This window comes from Pyricularia grisea, assembly GCF_004355905.1.
Source record: "Pyricularia grisea strain NI907 chromosome Unknown Pyricularia_grisea_NI907_Scaffold_4, whole genome shotgun sequence".
Lineage (NCBI taxonomy): Eukaryota > Fungi > Ascomycota > Sordariomycetes > Magnaporthales > Pyriculariaceae > Pyricularia > Pyricularia grisea.
In genome coordinates, this window is record NW_022156718.1 from 1750658 (window position 1) to 1771719 (window position 21062).

Genomic DNA, 21062 nt, shown 5'->3' on the forward strand with positions numbered 1-21062 from the left:
GCGCCTTTTTAGCCAAATTTATCCTCCGTTTGGTTTGTGCATACAGACCCTGAAAGTTCTGCAACAACAAAATTAGTTTATCAGGGGATTTGCGATTGTGACAGCTTCGTTGGACAGAGTTATGGTATGCAGTTTTCTCAATTCAATCCCCCGTCACATGCTGTCGGGTTCCTTTGTCCTTTGAAACAGGTGGACTACCAACCACCGCGGTTCCTCTCTGGACCCCGACATCACGCGAGCCTGCCTGACAACAAAGACCGCGGCAAACACATCGGACTGATCTCTTCACGCGACTAGCTGTCTCCGCACCGCAATTTCACCGGCCGACAATCAGAGGGGGAGCGATCAGTAAACATAAATAAAAAAACACGTCACGTTCATTGTTATACCGAGAGGAGAACCCATCTTATCCTTCGGCGCATACATACCCGCAACTGTTTGAAGACGGGTGGACGGACTGATTGCACCAGGCAATCGGCGCACCTCGGCATTTTTATTCTTTTTATTTTGCAATGATTGAATGGCAGTAGAACACTTGTTTGCTGACACCGCTCACAGGGTTGGAACACCTAGGCATGCTAGAGCTAGTTTACTTGAGCTAGGTGTCTAGGCTCAATCGGCTTCCATCGTGACCGGTGGCAGCAAAAGGATTCGCAATCATGTTGCCAAGTGGCAGCCCGCTAATCAGGGGCTGAAAGGCAAAGATGGTACTTCTCCGAAACTCAATCAAAATCAACTTCCCCAGCTCGAGTGCTACCAAATGGCGATCGCTTCACGATTGAGTTCTCCACGGTGATCTTGCATCGCCAGCACACTAGTTTTTTTTTTTTTTTTTATCTTTTTCTTCTTCTTTTTTTCTCTCCCTCAGCCTGGTAGTCCATCCGACGCCGAAGATGGGGTTGCCAGCTCCAGTGGAACTTAGCTAGGTCAGCAATCCTTAGCCGGCTTGCCTGCCAGCTTTGCTCGTCCAACATTGGTCCAATCATACATACACTGACTCGGAGCTTGACCTGGTCCTTCAATTATCCAGTTCAGCCCTCGACCAAACTAACATCCAAAGCTGATAGACGTCGGGGTTGACGTCAGTTGCCCGCTCTGCCGACCATCAAACCAACTAATAGATAGATAGTGTACGCAGACCCTTGGTCTTACAATCGTTCAGAAGTGGTTCGACATGCCCTCCAAGGGGTTCTGGAGGATGGCCATGCGCTGTCCCTAGTGACGAATCTTCAACTGGCCCACGCTACTGCCGATATTCGGAACTTAGCTCAACCCAGCTGGTACGTGATAAATATTTGGACACGCAGGCAACTACTTTGGCCTGCGTCCTAAATAGCAGCCAACCACGGGGTTCGGCCGATGCGTTGAAAATCTAAGACAAAACTCAAAACTTAAAACTTATCATGGAATGGAAGACCGTCTGATAGCTGTTCAACAGTACCAACTGTATTTAAAGGAGACGCGAATGTCGCGCCGCTGAGGAGTTCAAGTAATCTCGTTCCCTTGTTGCTGTTGCTGTCAATTATCAACTTGAAAGAGAAAAAAAAAAACCCCTCCCCGTCGTCACCGCCTCTGCCCACAAACATGTCGGTAGAACCAGCAACACCAGAAGCCATGACGGACGTCATCGTTATCGGTGCCGGTCCCGCTGGCCTTTGCGCTGCCAAGACCTTCCTCCAGCTGCAACCCAATGCCACAGTACTCATCCTGGAGGCGCTGCCGTCCCTGGGAGGTGTGTGGGCGACGGAGCGACTGTTCCCGACCCTCAGGACCAACAACCTTACGGGCAACTTTGAGTTCACCGACTTCCCCATGACGCCGGAGCGATTCAACGTCTGCCCGGGACGACACATCCCGGGCGAGTCCATGAACGCCTATTACAAGGCCTATGCGGAACACAACCATCTCACCGGCAGGATACGCTACAACACCAAGGTCACAGAGGTTCGAAGACCCGCCGAGGGGGAAGGGTGGTTAGTCGACGTGGAGGATCCCAGGAAGCCGCACGATGAGGCGCCTCAAAAGGAGACGTTGCGGTGCAGGAAGCTGATTGTCGCCCCGGGCGTGAACCCCACGCCTCGGATCGCCGAGCTGCCCGGGGCGGCGGACTTCAACGCGCCCATCATACACTCCTCGGACATGGGGCCCAAGTTCGAGGCCGTCTTCAACAGCGGAGCAAACAAACAAGGGGCGGCTGGCAACGACGGGCGACGCAAAAGGTCAATATGCGTCCTCGGCGGCAGCAAATCATCCTACGACGCCGCGTACCTGGCGTGCGTGACGGGCCACGAGGTCGACTGGGTCATCCGCGAGACGGGTCGCGGGCCGTCGTGGATCATGCCGTCGTGGGCCATGATAGGCCCGTTCAAATTTGTGAGGGAGCGGCTGGCCAGGGTCCGCCTCATATCCTTCATGTCGCCGTGGGCGTTTGAAGACTTCTCTGGCGTCGGCTGGCTCCGGGAGGCTGTGCACGGGACGGTGGCGGGGAGGTTCGTCAAGGGCAACTTTTGGAAGATCATGCATTTGACCACAGCGGCGCAGAGTGGCTTTAAGGGCAAGTCCCCCAACATGGTCCTGGAGCCGAATCATAACCCGTTCTGGTAAGTCGGAACCCCAAATACATACATGTCTTCTTTTGCAAGCCATGCGGGGATTGTTTCCCTGGTCCCATATGGGAAGTGTGCATCGCTTACAGGTATTGTTCATCCATCCAGGTACGGAACAGCAACTGGCATCGACAATTACGACAAGAGCCTTCACGATTTTGTGAATTCCGGACAAATCAGAGTCCACAGGGACGCCGTATCCCACCTCTCTGACCACAAAGTCCACCTCTGCCGCGGCAAGGAGCTCCAAGTAGAAGCCATAGTAGCCGCGACCGGGTACTGGGCCAAGCCAGCCATACACTTCACCCCCGAGAGCATACACTCGGGCCTGGGTGTACCCTCCATCTCGCTGAGCCAATCTCAGCAGCTCCACTGGCGCAAGCTCGACGCGGCCAGCGACGCCAAGATCGGAGCACGGTTCCCGGAGCTGATGAAGGGCCCGCAAGACAAAAGGTCAAAATCCTCCAGGTCAAAGAGCAGCAACAAAGCCCCCGGGGGTCGCCCCTCGGACCACGAGCTCCCCTACAGCCCCTGGCGTCTATACCGCGGCATCGCACCGCCCGGCCTCGCCGCGACTGGAGACCGATCGCTCGCATTTGTCGGCGTCGGCAACAACATCTTCAACCTGCTGCGCCTCGAACTGCAGAGCCTGTGGGCGGCGTCGTACCTGCTTGGCCACGCGCACGAGGACCCGAACCTTAACGGATCGGCCCTGTCCGCCAAGGCCATATTCGAAGACGTGGCCCTGCTGCAGCGCTGGGCGCAGCGGCGCAGCCCGCTCGGCTTCGGCAGGTCCTACCCCGACCTTGTCTTTGACCAGCTCCCCTACTGGGACCTGCTGCTGCACGACCTGGGCCTGCCGACCGCGAGGAAGGGGAGCACCTGGAGGGAGCTGTTTGAGCCGTACACCCAAGACGACTATAGCGGTCTCGTGGAAGAGTACCTAGCCAAGGGGCGTAGGGGGGTGGACGAGACCACGCCGCACAGGGTTATGTGCGAGTCGCGTGAGGAGCGAAGCAGCTTAAACTATGCGCTAAAGGTTGTTCAGTGGGTGGGTTTGACTTCCATGACGCTGTGGTTTTTCTATTGGGTTTTGGTGGTGAGGCAGTTTTGAACTGGGTTTTGTTATCTTACAAATCGAAGCGCATAGTCCGGGTGGGGCGGTAGGTTAAACTCCCTCCTATAGCGGCTGCGAAGATCTCTGTGCTGATCTTAATTCTACAACTTCCTTATGTCAGTACCGAATTAGTAATTTTCATTTTCTACCAAATGGCAAATAATCTTGAGTTGGTCCCTGACTTGATGTTGCGGGGATATAGCCTTTAGTGTTGGTGTTACTTTGCGCCTTTTTGGATAAGGTTTGACTGTATCCTTCAATTGCAACACCGAACAAGTGTTTCGCCTTCGAAAGCTATGACACCGGTTGAACATTATTCATCCTTCTAGAGCCTGTAAGGTTGACCGACCGAGGTGACATACTCCATACGCCTTTTCCCTGCAGCCAACATCTCTCGTCCAGAAAGGTTAGTCATCGCAAGGATCGCCAAAAAGCCCCTGTGCCAGATCGTATAACAAGTTACTTGATCTGTTGCGACATGCCAGCTCACCCCAGCCTTTAGTCATATTCAAGGATTTAGATACCTGAATAAGGTTGGATATTCTTCGAGGCATCCGCCCTGGCAATTTTTGACCAACAAAAATCCTGGTCATGAGCAGAATTATGGCGTCGAAAATAGCATTTAAAGGACGTTCAACTAAAAACGGCAGCTTTCACTACGTCGTACGATTTGCGAACCATGAGCCTGGCGATCTGCAGTTTCATTGGAGAACAGGACGGAAGCTCCCGGAAGGTTCCTCACAGTAAGTTGAACAGTTGTACGTGATCGCTGCCGTAACATTTAACTTGACGAGATTGTTGCGAGGATTTTCTTGGAGTTTATGACTCAACCCCTCATAAAAGCCTCCTTATCGACCTGTACAGGATGCTCATACTAACCTGGGATATTGAGGATGCCTCCAGGCATGTCCTTGTTGTTCATTGGCTCGTCGTAAGGTCGAAATGCTCGTGGAGTAAGTTTATTTGTGACATTTTGTGAGAGAATGCTGTGTTTTGATTACGATTGCTCTGCTTCTCAAACTCAAAGACCAATGCGGGTTTGAACCACCTGCAATTCTGGCAAGTCTGTACCGCAACACAGATACCAGAGGATTCTAATTCCCAACATGGATTCTTCGGTCACAACATGCCGGTGGAAATTTCGGTCTGTCAAGTAACATGTAAATTTGGAAGGCTGATCTTTTTCTAAGGTGTCACGATGTTCTGGTGAAACTCCCTCACAGTAAGATTATTAGGGTTGACAGCCACCTGTGAGTAATGTAGGCGGTGCTGATATGACCTCATTAAAGTAGATCTATCCAACACCAAAAGACTTGTCATAAACATTTACGTACACAGATCTTGGTCGGGAGCACTGAAACCCACTAGGTGTACTACCATGTCAAACCTTGACAGTTCTATTGCACCTAAGTCATCGGGATAAAAAAAAACGATCCCCATGAATAGTATAGAAAAGATTACAAATCAGCCTTCTGCTATACTGATGCTAGGTTGAAAAGGGACCACGCCTACGTCGTCTTGATTTACATACGTATTGTGTAAAATACCGTTAAAAGCCTTTCAAACTCCTCGAGTTTACTGTCTCTATTATAAACCTAAGTAATCGCACCCCTTTGGGATGCTGGAATTCGGGCATGCAAATTAAGATTCTTTTTTGTTCAGAACTGTGCCAAGCTCTCGAAATGTATCCTTGTAGTCTGTTTACAGGAGTCTATTTTCGACATGGCGTATCCCTTTATCTTTATACAGCATGAAAGACCCGCGCGCAGATCATGGGCCCGTGGCAACACACTTTCGACCCCACTTTACACCTCGGTCTTGAGTTTAACTTAAATTATGGACTGTAGAATACACGAAGTAGGATCATGTAAAGAATCATCCATGCAATATGAGGTAGGCATTGGGTCTTCAGGGCATCGCAGTATGTATGCGCAACTGTGTAGGAAACTGCCTTTGTGTATGCATACTGAACGAACCACAAGTTCCTACGAGTCTAAACTACCATCCAAGTCGATAACAGCAAAAAGCTAATGCATTTCTCGATTCGTTGATGGCTGTCTTGATCTTATACCACCGGTCAGATGCGTAAGTAATATTATACGCGGTTCGTGTCTTGTTGTGCTTGTTTTCGTTCGTGTCTTGTGCTTGTTTTCGTGGCTGGGTGTGCCATCCGATCCCCTTTGTTCCTTCTTCGCAACCGGACAATTATATCGTCTTTTGTATAAAACCACATACATTGTCCCTTTCTTGGTGATTCATAGGGGTCCATAGCCATTGCAAGACAAATTACATCAAGATGAACTGGACCACTTCATTTGGGACGAAATTCCCCTGCTATCGAGGCAGATTCACCTGATCCTCGGAGATTGATTGTTTAGAGGGTTTTCCTTTTTTGGCAAAAGACCTCATTTTCTGATTCAACGGACCCGGATTACCTCATGATACTAAACAGCGATAATGGCGTGCTCGAAATTGAGGGGGGAAAAGTATTCGGATCATGTTCATGGTCCCTGCCAGCGTTTGCTGTGACTGGATGAAACGCAAGCAAGCATTACGCGAAAAGTTTATTTGTTCCGGATTACCTTAATCGCTAGACTAGATCTAGCCGAATTAAGCAAGATCTACACTGGGATTTGGACGTTCTGAATCTCGATAAGAGCAAAAGATGATAGCCTAGGCTCTTTATGGATCTACACGCTGGCCAGCCTTCCTTGACGCTGGTCATATCAAAGAGTTGAAGGAAAAGCACTGGAATTCTGTCTCCACCTGGAATCTTTCCCCTCATCGCATGGAGGGCTGAGCCTAAATCGGGTTTTTTGAAGTCAAATGTGCGTTCGTCTTTCGGTTATGATTTGGTTCTTTGAACTTAAGTTCAGGACCAACAGTTTGCCACATTTTCTTTTCCTGTTCTAGCGGCTGGCGGACAGGCAAACGAGGTGACAGAGTTGCGCATTTGAGTCAAGGGAGTTGGAACTCGTCATCATGTATTTTGATAATATGAACTAGCATGCTGCTTTTTAACCCTTGCCCATCTCCGTCTCGAAATCTGCACAAACTTGAGTTGTTTCCCTGCCTAAGCTTGTTCCTAGGCGAGAAGCAGTGGACGAATGATGTGGGCCCTAGGTAGGTGCAACAGTTGAAACTTGGTCGGGGTTACTGTTCTGAGATTCAGCCTGACTCGATGGGGCGTTTGACCCCAAAGACCAACTTAGCGGTATATGGTGATGGTGTCGTGATGCTTGCAAACCATACCGCTCCCGGGGGTCTGGGTGGCTGTCACGTACTGGGACGACACTGACCTACCATATCTTTCTCAAGGAGAAGATTCAGGGCGCCTGTGAATTTTCGATTATAAAAACGGCTTTTCTTGCCTTTCGAATTCGACATTACTCTTCTCCTCTACTCATCCACAAGCCGGCCAATTATCTCTTCACTTCTACCAACTAAACCTTAACAATTATATTTTTTTTTGGGCTAGTGTCACTAATGTACTTTTTCCACTTCACCTTTAAAGTTTAAAAGAAAAAGAAAACAAAATCCATTAATAACAACAGTCAAGATGCGTTTCTCCGCTGTCATCGCACTCCTCCCCCTGGCCCTCGCCTCCCCCATTCCGGACAACAAGTCAAGTCAAGCATCCAACCACATCAAGGACAATGGCAACAAGGGGGCCGACATAGCCAACTCCGAGGTCGCCGACATCCAGCGCGCCCAGAGTGCCATCAAAAACAAGCAGTCACCCAAGGCCGCCGAGAACCAGCTGTCAAAGGACCTCAGCAAGGGAGTCGCCCTTCGTAAGACGAACCAGGCCCTCCTCAAGAAGCTGCCGGCCAATTCAAAGCGCGAAAATCGGAAGGAAGGGGAGGAAGGAGCGCCAGACAACGAGGGTCAGGTCGTCGACATCCGCCCCACTCTGCCCGACGCCCAGCAGGATGATGAGCAGCCTCCGCACTCCAATGAGCGCACCACCGTCATCGAGACGCGTGGGAGCAAGAAGCAAGCCACAGCTACCCTCGATGCCATCGAGAAGAAGCAGAACGGCGCGACGAAAACCGTCAAGGGCCTCAAGGGCACCGGGGCTGACTCGGCTACGCTCGAAGATCTCAAGAAGAGCTTCCAGAACGGCAATGCTAAGCTCTCTGCCTTCACTGGTCAGGTAAGCTGTGCTGTGTAACGAAAGAAGAAAAAGAAAACGCAGATAATGTTTTACAGAATAAAAAGAACGCCGGCTAACAATGGTCTCTAACCAAGGTTCCTGGTCGCAAATAGCCCACTACCAACAACGAGACTTCTATCCAAATACAGATAAATCACGAGCTTGGGCTCATCATTGTGTGTTGATACTTGAGGATTGAAATATGTGGGACAAAAGGGTCCGTAGCAAATACATTGCTGCCAAAGGCCAAGATTGGCTGATGTTTTGATAAGGGATGAATCCATTGTATTTTAGGATTGAAATATACGATTCAAATATTTTAGACTTCTTGATCCTCTAGTGTTCATCTTGAAATGGATGCCCATGGAACTCAACAGACACATCAGCCCCTGAATTGATGCCGCCCGCTAGGATTGGGGTTGTCTACCTGCCTATTTATGCGAATCTAAATCCGCAATCAAAACATAATTGGGGGACGAAAAAAAAACAAGGTAAGTGTATACGCCTTCTTAATTCAAGCATAAGTCCATGGTTAGTTCAACCATCTTCCCACTTCAAACCTACGGGGGGTACGTTCATTCAGCCAGTAACGTGTACTGACCTAGCCTCTCATTGTAGTCATGCTTAGAATAGTGGGACTCCAGGAGCTTTTGTTTCGGCCTGAATTAATATTCCGATAAATAATTCCAGCCCAAGTTTTTATGATAGAATAAGTCATGGTTATCTTGACTCCTTCCGCACATGAAACGTGGTTTGCAGTGATACAGTGAGTTCCACACCTGAATCAAAATACATAACGTTGCGTACCCCCTGTTCGGCACCCCCCCTGTTCGGCACCCAAAAATAACAACACTTTTATTTTTATCCTCCAACTTCTATTATAAATATCTCGATGAATCTTTCACTTTTGGATTTACTTTTTTCTAATCTTGATTCTCCATTTTCCAATGAAGCAATATACTGAAAAACAGCTTATATCTGCAATTAACGACGTCAATAATGGCAATCCAATTGCAAAAACCTCCCGAAAATGGGGAATACCTAGGTCTACACTTCAAAGTCGACTTAAAGGTTCTCAAGCTTATAAAAAAGCACAAAGCCCTTTTCAAAGGCTTTCTACGGAACAGGAAAAGCATTTGGCTGATTGGGTACTTACCCAAACAGCTTTAGGGCTTCCGCCAACGCATCAAGAATTACGCTTTTTTGCCGAACGAATTCTTCAAGCCGCCGGAGAGACAAAAGGCCTTGGAAAACGTTGGATAACTCGTTTTTTGGCTCGTTATTCAATCCTTAAGACCCAAAGGCCCCGTCGAATAGATAACGCCCGGGTTAATGGCGCTACTACGGAGGTAATTAAATCTTGGTGGCTTTATATTACGAACCCGGTTATTAACGCTATTAAACCGGAAAACCGTTGGAATATGGACGAAACCGGTATAATGGAAGGTAAAGGATCTAACGGCCTGGTATTAGGGCTTAACGGGATCCGGCCGTTGCAACGGAAAGAGCCCGGAACGCGGGGTTGGACGACTATAATCGAATGTATATCGGCTACGGGCGTTGCCCTCCCTCCCCTTGTTATATTTAAGGGAAAAAACGTACAACAACAATGGTTTCCGACGGATTTAAGCCTTTTCGATAATTGGAAATTTCACGCAACCGAAAACGGGTGGACAAATAACGAAACGGCTATCGAATGGTTAAAAAAAGTGTTTATTCCGTATACCCAACCTTTAACCCCTGAAAAGCGGTTATTAGTTTTGGATGGCCATGGATCACATATAACGGACGAATTTATGCTTCTTTGCTTGCAAAACAATATTCAACTCCTATATTTACCCCCTCATTCGTCACACGTTCTCCAACCATTGGATCTATCGGTTTTTGGGCCGTTAAAAGAAGCTTATCGACGTCAACTTGGATTTGTTAGCCAATTTTGCTGTTCAACAATTATTGGAAAACGAAATTTCCTACTTTGTTATCGAAAAGCCAGATTAAAAGCATTTATAGCAAAAACCATTCAATCTGGTTGGCGTACAACGGGGTTATGGCCGGTAAACTTGGTTAAACCACTTTTAAGCCCTTTTTTGTTAGAAAATAGCAATGCCAACGTTATAAAAGATAAAAACAACGGTTTGCAAAGGGATAAAACACCGGAAAGCCCAGCCCAAAAAATTAACGACCCGTCTTTACTTATTTGGAAAACCCCTAAAACGACCCGAGATGTCCGATTTCAACTGCAAAAACTTTCCCAATCCAACAAAACCAACGCTACTTCACGTCTTTTATTTGCAAAAGTCCAAAAAAGCTTCGAAGCTAAAGATACCCTTTTGGCTAGCGCCCAGCAAAAAATCAGCTTATTGGAAGCACAACTGGAGGCAATACGGCCGGTTAAAAGGAGGAGGGTGGTTCCGGATCCAAACGAGCTTTTGGTTAACAAACAGAACATTATTGGATTGCAGGAAAAGGATATAGAAAATTTGGAACCTTTAGCTGATGAAGAAGAGGTTAATGAACCGGAGAAGCGTGAAAACGATTGTATTTTTGTCCGTTGATAATTTTATATTTAAATCAGCTTATAAAAGTAGGCATTTCGTTGTTAGATTTTCAGGGTGCCGAACAGGGGGGGTGCCGAACAGGGGGTACGCAACGTTAGTCCACTTGTAATTCACAAATGCATCCATCTCTCGCCTGTCGATGATTTTCAAAGCTCCATAATGAATCGGCAAATTAATTTTAGTTCGAGTGGTACAAGATACCACCAGATTCAGCAGCCATTCAAAACAGCCATATAGTAGTACTTAAGGAAGCATGGCAGGTATAATATGGGATTTTCAAGTTTACATATTTTGTTGAACGCTGGCATAACGGCTTTGCTCCAATCCACTAATGTAATTAGGTGCGAAGCGTCTTGATTAACTCTAGACAACAAAGGCATATCACTTGCGAAAGCTTATTATTCATGGACGACTCTACATCGTTCCGCGGCAGCCGAGACGGCCGCGGCGTGGAAACCTAGACCGCGCCTGGAGCCGGACCAAAAACGAGGTTCAGGCTCTTGCCATATATCCAACCACCCAGACGCCAACTTTGATGCTGTTACTTCTGAAATGCAGCAGATATGGACAATGCAAAAGGAGCAGCGCTTCTTACTTCGACCTGTCGCCTGCTCCGCCCTCGTCCAGAAAATTGAGCTGGTCGAAGAGCACGCGGGGGTTACATACGTGCGCAAAAACGGGCAGTTTATTGAAAATTCGCAAGCAACGACAACCTAATCTCAATTAATGGTAAAGACTACATCGTATAAACACAAGTAAGCGAATTAATTGAAAGAAAACCGCGCTCGCTTATTCTTCGATCGCAAATAAAATGAACAATGGGCGGTGCAAATGCGCATCCACGGCATCGTCTTCAAACATGGTTTATTAAGCTAATACATTTAATAAACCCGTTTTAAAGGTATCCATTTCTTTGTTAATAATCGATTAATAAGAAATCAAACAACCACGCCTTTTAAGAATATCTCACTGTGGGATTGTAACCCAGTGCTCTTTTATACGTGGACCATAATCGGTCGAGGATGTCCCCTTCAGGTCCGCTTTAATCTTTTTGATATCCTCGGCACTGGGATGTTTATTATGTGTCGCATAAAAAAGACTTATGCGTTCCTGAACAAGTTTTTCGAACTGGCTCGCACTTCCTTTAAAAGAATAAGTCAACAATTTAAAATTTGTCTTAAGGAAAGTCCACCTCTGTTATAATATTGGGGTTTAGAAAAATAACGTTACCATATCCACTTTCAATATCGACAGCCTGCGCTTCGTTACCTCGATCGCGATTTACGCCACTGGATTGAGCAAGGTGGGCGATACACGCAATAATAATAAATTGGGTACGCATTTTGAGCAAAGATATATTTGATAGGGTCGAGTGAAAAAGGAACGAGTAAATATAACTAATGTATGAATAAAATCGACTAAGTTTGGTGGTTAATGGAATGAATTTCAAGTAATAATGGAAGGATAAATACTTCTTTATAGAATATTTTAAATTTGTATAAATTTAGTTGAAAATTTATATTTTTAATTCGAAATATTATACACTTTATAAATAGCTACTCGGTTAGCACATTGCTATTAAAACTAATTAAAAACCTGATTTACACTTTGCATTATTACTGTAACCGACCGCAAAATATATTACAGGGCCAACTTTAAATGTTTCCATTGATTTATCCTTTGTTATATGGCTGGCCTGTATAGAAAATACACGAACGAGATCAAATAGTTTGTTGTAATCATTGTTTTTATTTTATGGGAAGTATAATAAATTCTGTAAAGTTATTATTTTGGACTAATGCGTGGTAAACCTGTTAATAAATATTTTAATGCATTTCCGCTCTGAAAATTAAAAAAAGACTCTTTTTGCGGGTAAGTTATCTTTTCACCGAATAAACCTGGCCCTCCTCTCTTACGCCAATTGGAAAAATATTGAAGGTCGCATAACTGTTAATGTTTTCTGGTTACAGCCCATTAGAAATAAAAGCGGCATTTCTATTACCGAATGCTCACCTAACATCCATCCGCAGGGATAATAACAATTCTATTAAACACGTTCAATTAGTGAAAAATCATTTTCTACTTTACTAATAGCGCGCTGTTTGGGCTGTAAGCAATAAAAAAAGTAATTATCTCCGCTTTGGCGCTGTTTTGGATTACTGGTTGGACTTACCCTAACGTGGTTCGTGCTAAGGTTAGTGTGGGTAACGTAAGGGAATGGTAGAATACATACCGGCGCCTACCAAAACGTGCCGGAGATTTGTGTAAAATGTGCTTGCATTTCTACTATGGTGGTAAAGGTAAAATCACCATCCCTGAACAGTTAACACAGCGCTGTGGGCCTTGTGGGTGTTCCCGATTTTGGTGATAGGTTTTTTTTTTTTTTTTTTTTTCCCTTTTTTGCAAAAAAATAAATTTATTACGCGGTAGGTACTGACGAAGTAAAGCTCCCCACGGACAATTATGTTGGTGAAGGCCCACGCATAAACATACGGTAACAAGGGGGGGTTTTTTTCGCCCGTCACCATGGTACATCTTATAAAATAATTTTTAATGTTCCTGTCGAAAGTTAAAATATATAAGATGCCGAAAATTTCTAGTTTTTATTTAATGCGATACCCGGAGGGACGAATAACAAATACGTGTTAATTAATACGGTGGGATTTTTATATAAAAACCATAAAAGCCCAGGGTGGACCGGGCGCTGCCTGTACCTTTCAGCCACTTGGCTTTTCGACCAATTAAATCGGCCGAAAAGATCGCGCCCGTTCTAATCTAAGGACATTTTGTCGACTATCGCCGCAGATGACGGGATCTGCACTGTGCACGCACTGTAGGAGCAATGGCGATACAGTTAAAAAACAGTGTGATTTTTATTTACGAATATTTAATTAAATAAAAATGGTAAAAATATAATAAAAGTATTGTTAAAAAACGCTATATTAAGCTTTTTTTAAATGATATAATATTAAACTTTAATTTAATACCTATAAATAAGTATTTAATATTGTATATATTTTATCGCGCTTTATTACTTTATTTTAATTTACATATAAATTAAATATATATATATATAATTAAATTTTAGTTTGGAAATATATTAAATACATAAATAATATTTTCCCCAGTATATTCTTTTTTTAATATAATACTAATAATTTTATTGCCAAGATTTTGAATTTTTATTAGTATATATTATTTAAGTTAAAGTATATATGTAAAAAACAGCTATTTTAACCGATATTAATTAATTATATTAACCTATTTATAGTATATATAAAATCAATAATTAAAAATATATAAACTTTGTTAAATTTGTGTTGGAATAGCCTCACTCGCGCGCGCAGCGGAAAGGAGGTAAAGCCGGGCCGGAGCTGCGGCCCCGGCGATTGGGTGACTAAGCAAGGAGCACGGACCGCATGAAAGACTTTTCATCCGGCCGTGAATAATCAAATGCAGTCGCACGACTTAGGTAGAAGACAGACCGAATATACCCAAATTGCAGAGGTATAACGTTCTCACCCATTGATTAAGTCTACCACGCAATGCATTGTTAGTAGACCTGCGAGTCTACGAACACTGATCAGTGAGTAGAAGTACGGCAACCAGTCGTACGACGCTCACAGATTGGCTACGTGAAGAGATAAGCCGCGCGCACGAAGGCCCAACCCATTGGTTGTTTAAACGCCGGAGTCCGGTTTATGCTACTGCCCGAGATTTAGATTGGATGCTTTCCCATTGGAAAAACCAGAGATCTAAGGACCGGACGAATCTAGCGCCCTTGTACTAAAGAACTAGATTGCACGCTGTCGTGCGAAGACTATTTAGCTTCTATCCAAGCAACCAACCATTGCAAAGATGGCATCAACAAGCAACACACCAGAGACGCGCGACGAGGATCACCACGAACTCGAGGAACAACAGCTACCTATCGCTAGGTTGCTGCGCACGCCAGCCTGGATGAAAATGATCGAAACGAGCGGGATCAGCGATACACAATGGCTAAGATATATCGATCCGCACGCCTGGGATCAACCACCACCCGACCTCACGCAACCACTGGAACCAAAAGTGGCATCTACATACTTCATGCAGTCATACTATGAAGCAGTAATCAGCGTGCGCAAGGCACAAGCAGCGGGGAGAACAACCCCAAAGCAACGGTTGCGCGAACGCTTCCAAGAAGAGCTTGAGGGATGGACAAGTTACCAGTTCGACCAAGTATCGCGCGAGATCCGCAAGGCATACGTCGATTTGTTAGAAGAAGTGTGCGGACCTTTACAAGGAAGGAGAATCAACGATAAACTCGTGCGATTCCTCCAGGATGAGGAGGAACAAGCGGGAGAAGGCCAACGCGCGATGCCCACAACACCGCAAGTTGTGCTCCAGTCTGTGGAACACAACGGATACCAAAGTCCACCCGCAGAGCCGCAACGCGCACAAAGCATACCTTACCCAGGGCCGAATCCAGGTATTGCTTATGCGCACGAACCAGGAAGAGGCACAACAGCCATGCCCGGAAGCAGGTTAACACGGGAAGTGCAAACATACCCGCAGTTTGACCCGGAAAGGGGCCGAAACGCGACCTACGCTCATCGCGCGACCAGTGAAGGGCCAGGAGTACCAAAGTACGAATTACCACCCGTGCGACCCGTACCAAGCGAGCCCATAGACCCTATAGTTGCAGACCGCTTTATTAAGACATGGAAGCAGGCAGATAATTATACGGGAAGGCCGTACGACATACTCCTGGATAGAACTAAGATTTTCGTCCAGACGTGCGATAGGCGAGGAATCTCGGTAAACCAATATCATGCAGTTTTCCCTGAGATTTTGGCAGACCGCGCGCGCGACTATTGGACCAATTTCTCATGGTTAGGCATGCGATGGGATGAAATGTACACCATGCTGGACAAGCACTTTAACACCGAGTTGAACCATGCGCAATATTATACAGATTGGACGGCAACCACCTTCGCGCGTATGAGACAAGATAATACAGACAAAGGCGCCCAAGAAGTACTGGAATTATTACTGGACAAGCTAAGACTCGTGCAACGAGCACTCGGAGACGAGTACCAAGGGGAACGCCAACTGCACACGGCAGTGGTGCGAGCCTGCCGAGGAGTGCCCGAGTTTGAAAGTGCATTAATGGTCCAGAAGGGAACATGCGAAGCACTATTCTCTGACCTGCGCGCGTCACTACAAGTGGCACAAGATAGAGCTGGAAGACAACACCTACTGCAGGAAAAGGCGCACGATGCCCATTTCACTGACAGGAGATACCACCGTAACCAGCAAGACCCAAGGCCAGGGCGCGCGCACGCACCAAAATGGAAACCCAACCTTATCCCCAGAGGCAATACAAGATCACCAGGGCCAAGGAATGGCATGCGCACGCATGCAAGTCCAACCACACTCCAGGATAAAAGGGCAGACTATTGCTTCGTATGCAAGAAGCAAGGCTGCAAATCCTGGAAGCACACCAAGGAAGAAAAGGAGAGCGCACGCCAAAGATACCACCAAGCGTGCGATACCTTGGGGGAGGAACACGAGGACTTTGACCAATTCCTTACCAATTGGGAGGCAAGCAGACCTCAGCCGCACGACGACACCAGCGAGGCTGACGACGAGGAGGAGAATGAAGACGAAAAGTACCAGATCGCACAATTTCTCCAAAGCCAAGCATACCTCCATCGCGCGACAGGAGAAGATGTGTATTCTGTAAAGCCCAAACAGCAAGCGGATCAATTCGTGTTACATAACCAATATAGCACGACATATCAAGGAGAGCTATGGGATACAGGAGCCGCGCGTGTGTCCACAGTAGGAAAGTGCCAGGTGTTAGCATACCTGAGAGAAAACCCGCGCGCGCGTATAGATTGGACACCGGGATCGACGGAAGTGCGATTCGGAGGAGGCAAGGCAGAACAGGCTATCGGCACAATGACCATGGAAAACGCACTGGGAACCATTACCTACCACGTCCTAAACGCACAAACACCATTCCTCTTTTGTTTGCACGACGCAGACAAAATGAAGGCGTATTTTAACAATGTTAAAAACGTTATCGTGCGCAAGGATGGCATCATGATACCAGTGGTGAGGAAATGGGGACACCCATTTTTCAATGTTAGTCGCACGGAGGCGGCAACATTCTTTACTGAGCAAGAACTTCGAAGGCTGCATAGGAGGTTTGGACACCCTCGCACGGAAAGGTTATATAAACTCCTACACGAAGCAGGCCACCGAGAAGTGCGACAAGATATATTGGAGAAAATAACCAAGATTTGCCACCAATGCCAGACGCACGACCCAGCTCCCCAACGATTCAAATTCTCCATTAAGGACGAGTGCGAGTTTAACTATGAGATTATCGTGGACGTACTATGGCTGGATGGCAAGCCAGTACTACACGTTATCGATAGTGCGACGGGATTCCAAGCTGCAACATTCCTGAAGGATATGTCGGCACACACGACTTGGAACGCACTATGCAGGATTTGGATCCATGTTTACCTCGGTCCACCAGATGTTATTACGCACGACCCAGGGAAGAACTTTGCATCAGAGGAGTTCCACAGCAACGCCAGGATAGTAGGAGCTGCGTGCAAAGAGATGCCTGTGGAAGCACATTGGGCATTAGGAAAGGTAGAACGCGCGCATGCCCCGTTAAGGCGTGCGTTCGACATCCTATCCCAGGAGTTAAAGGGTAGTGCGGATAAAGAAACCATCCTGCAAATGACAGTTAAAGCACTAAACGACACGGCTGGACCAAACGGACTAGTTCCAACCTTGCTAGTATTCGGAGCGTACCCCAGGATTAACGAAGATTCTGCACCATCAGCAACTATCGCGCAACGCGCGATGGCGATGTCAAAGGCAAGGAAGGCATTGGCCAAACATCGTGCGGAAATAGCTATCAGCCGCGCGCTTAACACAAGAAACGGACCGCGCGCGCAAGAAATGTTGGAAAGCACGATTGGGAGCGAAGTGTTAGTGTGGAGAGAGGGTAAAGGATGGCAAGGACCATACCAGATTCAAGCTGTGGATCAGACGAATACCACGGTAACCATTAACAACACTCCAAAGACCTTCCGCACGACACATTGCAAACCGTTCCACCGCGACCCAGCCGAAACACAGGAACCGCACGACCTAGACAGGACGACGACCAAGGACCAAGCTAACCCGGACCGGGATAAGACGCAAGACCAACCCGACCCGGACCTGGACGCGCACGACAGGCCATGGACACAAGCAGACCTAGATCGAGCTTTGCAAAAGGAGAAACTTGTGATCCAATTACTGCAAGGAGATGCGTACGTCACAGAAAAAGAGAAAACAGCGTGGGACCTAGCTATCGCACTACGAGCCAAAGGCAAAATCAACACACCCGGACCGCCGTTCGAAACGTCAGACGACCAGGAGATTAATAGCCTGATAGCAAAGGGTGCGATCGAGATGATAAAATATAGTCCGACTCTCCATAATGGCCGGCTGTGGAAGACAAGGCTAGTGCGAGAAATTAAAGGACAGACCTCCGCGCAACCATATGAGAAATCCAGGATGGTGCTACAAGGTTATAATGACCCAGAAAAGGAAGAACTGTTGACGCAAGCACCAACCATCCAACGTATGAGCCAAAGGTTGCTACTGGCGATCGGAGCCGGGTTAATCGCGCGATTAGACATGAGGTTCGAACTGCGGGATATCACACAAGCATATGTGCAATCCGAGGATTTCCTGCAGCGCACGATTATCGCACAGCTACCAAAGGAGATTCGCCATCGCTACCCACCTGACACGGTGCTATGGATTAAAAAGTCGTTGTATGGATTAGCGGAGTCGGGAACATATTGGTGGAAGACATACCACGCGCACCACCGCAACGCCTTAGGAATGAGGCCATCGACGTACGACCCATGTTTACTGCATACAATAGGGGAACCAGACTGTTTTGGTATTACGGGTATGCAGACAGACGACACGCTTACAGTTGCAACTCCGAGTTTTTCAAACCTGGAGGAGGAGAAGTTGCACGCAGCAGGATTCCAGGCAAAGGAGAAACAATTCCTTACGCACGACAACCATTTGGAATTTAACGGATGCAAAATCCAACTGCAGGAAAAGAGCGTGCACATCACCCAAAAAGGGCAACTAGCGCAGCTAAAACTAATCGACCACAAGGCACCAGACGCAGCACAACAATTCATCGCGCAACGAGCCAGAGGAGCATACATCGCTACTATCTGCCAACCAGAGGCTGCGTACGACTTGTCAGTGGCAGCACAAAGCAGCCAACAGCCAACCAAAGAGGCGATAACCGCTTTAAACAAGCGGTTAGCATGGCAGATGGAAAACCCGAACAGGGGGCTTGTGTACCTGCCCATCAACCTGGAGCGCGCGAAGCTGTACATTTTTACGGATGGATCGTTCGCCAATAACAAGGACATGACCTCACAGCTAGGTTATGTTATTGTGTTGGGGGAAGAGATCGCGCGCAGTAAGGAATAATTCCAACTACAGGGGAATATCGTGCACTGGTCCTCTACCAAATGCAAAAGGGTGACAAGAAGTGTGTTAGCAAGCGAGTTATATGGTATGTCCACAGGATTCGACCATGGTTTTGTCCTTTCAACAACGATCGCACGCATCGCAAATGCTTTGGGACAACCACATATCCAAACTATCGTTTGCACAGATTCCAAGTCCTTGTACGACTGTTTAGTGAAACTAGGTAGCACGACAGAGAAAAGGCTGATAATAAATGTAATATCGTTGCGCGAGTCGTACGAAACAAGGGAGATAACAGAGATCTGCTGGATAGACGGACACGATAACCCAGCAGATGCCATGACAAAGAAGGATCCCAACGATGCACTCACCAAGCTGATCTCGACCAACAAAGCAACGGTTAGGATCGAAGGTTACGTCGAAAGGCGCACGACTGGGTAACAACATAATCACATCACAACACAAAAGGGAGGTGAACGAGAAAGAGTGTATAATCCTTTGTATTTATCGAAAAAGAAAAATCCAGCGCACGCGGGCGCGCGCAACAAAAACAAGCAGAAAACCCATTAAAGAGGAAAACCCAGCGCACGCAGGCGCGCGAAACAAAAACAAGCGGAAAACCCCATTAAAAAGAAAAGAACCAAACCCCGATTCCCCAGTATAGGAATGTCGCACGCGCGCGACAGTTACTCCAAAAAGATAGGCATGCCAGCCGAACCCAGCGCGCGACCACCATGTTGAGAACCGCCATGCTGAGAACCGCCGTGCTGAGAACCGCCATGGTGCGAGCCGCCGTGCGAGCTACCGCCATCAGACTCGGCCGGAGGGACATTGCCGGCGTGGTGGTGCGAGCATTGAGCAGCACGGCTTTGCCAGACGCACTCAGCACAAGCACCGTTGTGGTAAGGAGGGAGGCGCACGCAATGCCGGAACTTGGGAGAGGCATTGGGGTTGCCACACTTGGAGGGACAACGGACAGCGGTGCGTCCGCGCGACTGGATCAGAACAGCGCGGAAGTAGCTCTCGCGACGAATGATGGTCGCAAACAGGTGCCGGATTTCCTCAGCCGAGCCAGTAGAGACCTTGATCTCGATGTCGCGCGACGGCAAAGCGGCGAGCGCGCGTTCAGAATCCTATAAGACGTGACGTTAGCTTTAGCGCGCGATAAGAAAAGAGAGTCAGGGAATATTTACATTGATGGCCAGGTTGCGGAAGAAAGCACGATTATTTGCGGACGCAGTGGGCAAAGTGATCCAGATCTCATTCTGGGTCCTGCGCACGACAACGGGACCGGCGATGGAATCGACGGTCGAAACAGCAGGGCCAGCAGGGACGAGAGACATGACGACGATCTCGAGTGCGCGCGCGCAAGATGTTGACGACGAAGATCGAGAGAGAGAGAGATGCGGGCGACAGAGAGTGAGAGAGAGAAGTGAAGATTGTTGATGATGAGGAAGAACTGAGCGTGCGACCGATTGTTGATGGAAAGTTGATAAAAGTGAGGATGAGGAGGGAAGAAGTTGAGGGCCGAATCGAGGGAAGGAAGGGCCGTTAATATAGACGGGAAAAGGTGAATCACCTCGAGCGGTTAACTGATCGCACGCGCCTTACAACAAAGATTCGTCAGCAACAAAGAACGAATCACCTCCAGTAATCAAAAGAGGTGCGCAACAATCACGACCAACAAAAGGTGATTCACAGGTCGTTGGTTGAGCGCACAACGGATGATAATGAGAGGCATCTAGCCGTGATTCACGGCGGGAGAATAAGGCACGCGCGCACACGCGCGGTCACGGGACTATTTGGAAACGACATCCCATTTGCATTATTTTCCTTATTTAACATCCCAACCATTACCTGTTGCCGGATACAATAAAAGCGATGCGCGCGCACCCAAAAAGAAAAATTGCCAGTGTTGGAATAGCCTCACTCGCGCGCGCAGCGGAAAGGAGGTAAAGCCGGGCCGGAGCTGCGGCCCCGGCGATTGGGTGACTAAGCAAGGAGCACGGACCGCATGAAAGACTTTTCATCCGGCCGTGAATAATCAAATGCAGTCGCACGACTTAGGTAGAAGACAGACCGAATATACCCAAATTGCAGAGGTATAA

General features: G+C 47.4%; 3 protein-coding genes across 3 annotated transcripts; all 3 read left to right on the plus strand.

Annotated features, from left to right (window-relative positions):
- Positions 1-790: 790 nt before the first annotated feature.
- Positions 791-3872, plus strand: PgNI_07228 (uncharacterized protein). The gene is made up of 3 exons (XM_031127243.1): positions 791-1280; positions 1439-2600; positions 2715-3872. The coding sequence occupies exons 2-3, from the start codon at positions 1585-1587 to the stop codon at positions 3718-3720; spliced, it is 2022 nt and encodes a 673-aa protein (XP_030980849.1). The 5' UTR covers positions 791-1280; positions 1439-1584; the 3' UTR covers positions 3721-3872.
- A 3410-nt stretch (positions 3873-7282) lies between these two features.
- Positions 7283-7992, plus strand: PgNI_07229 (uncharacterized protein; the record flags this gene model as incomplete). Its single annotated transcript, XM_031127244.1, has 2 exons — positions 7283-7879; positions 7975-7992. The coding sequence occupies 2 exons, from the start codon at positions 7283-7285 to the stop codon at positions 7990-7992; spliced, it is 615 nt and encodes a 204-aa protein (XP_030981030.1).
- Positions 7993-10972: 2980 nt separating this feature from the next.
- Positions 10973-11164, plus strand: PgNI_07230 (uncharacterized protein; the record flags this gene model as incomplete). The annotated part of the gene is made up of 1 exon (XM_031127245.1): positions 10973-11164. The coding sequence occupies one exon, from the start codon at positions 10973-10975 to the stop codon at positions 11162-11164; it is 192 nt and encodes a 63-aa protein (XP_030981006.1).
- Positions 11165-21062: the final 9898 nt, after the last annotated feature.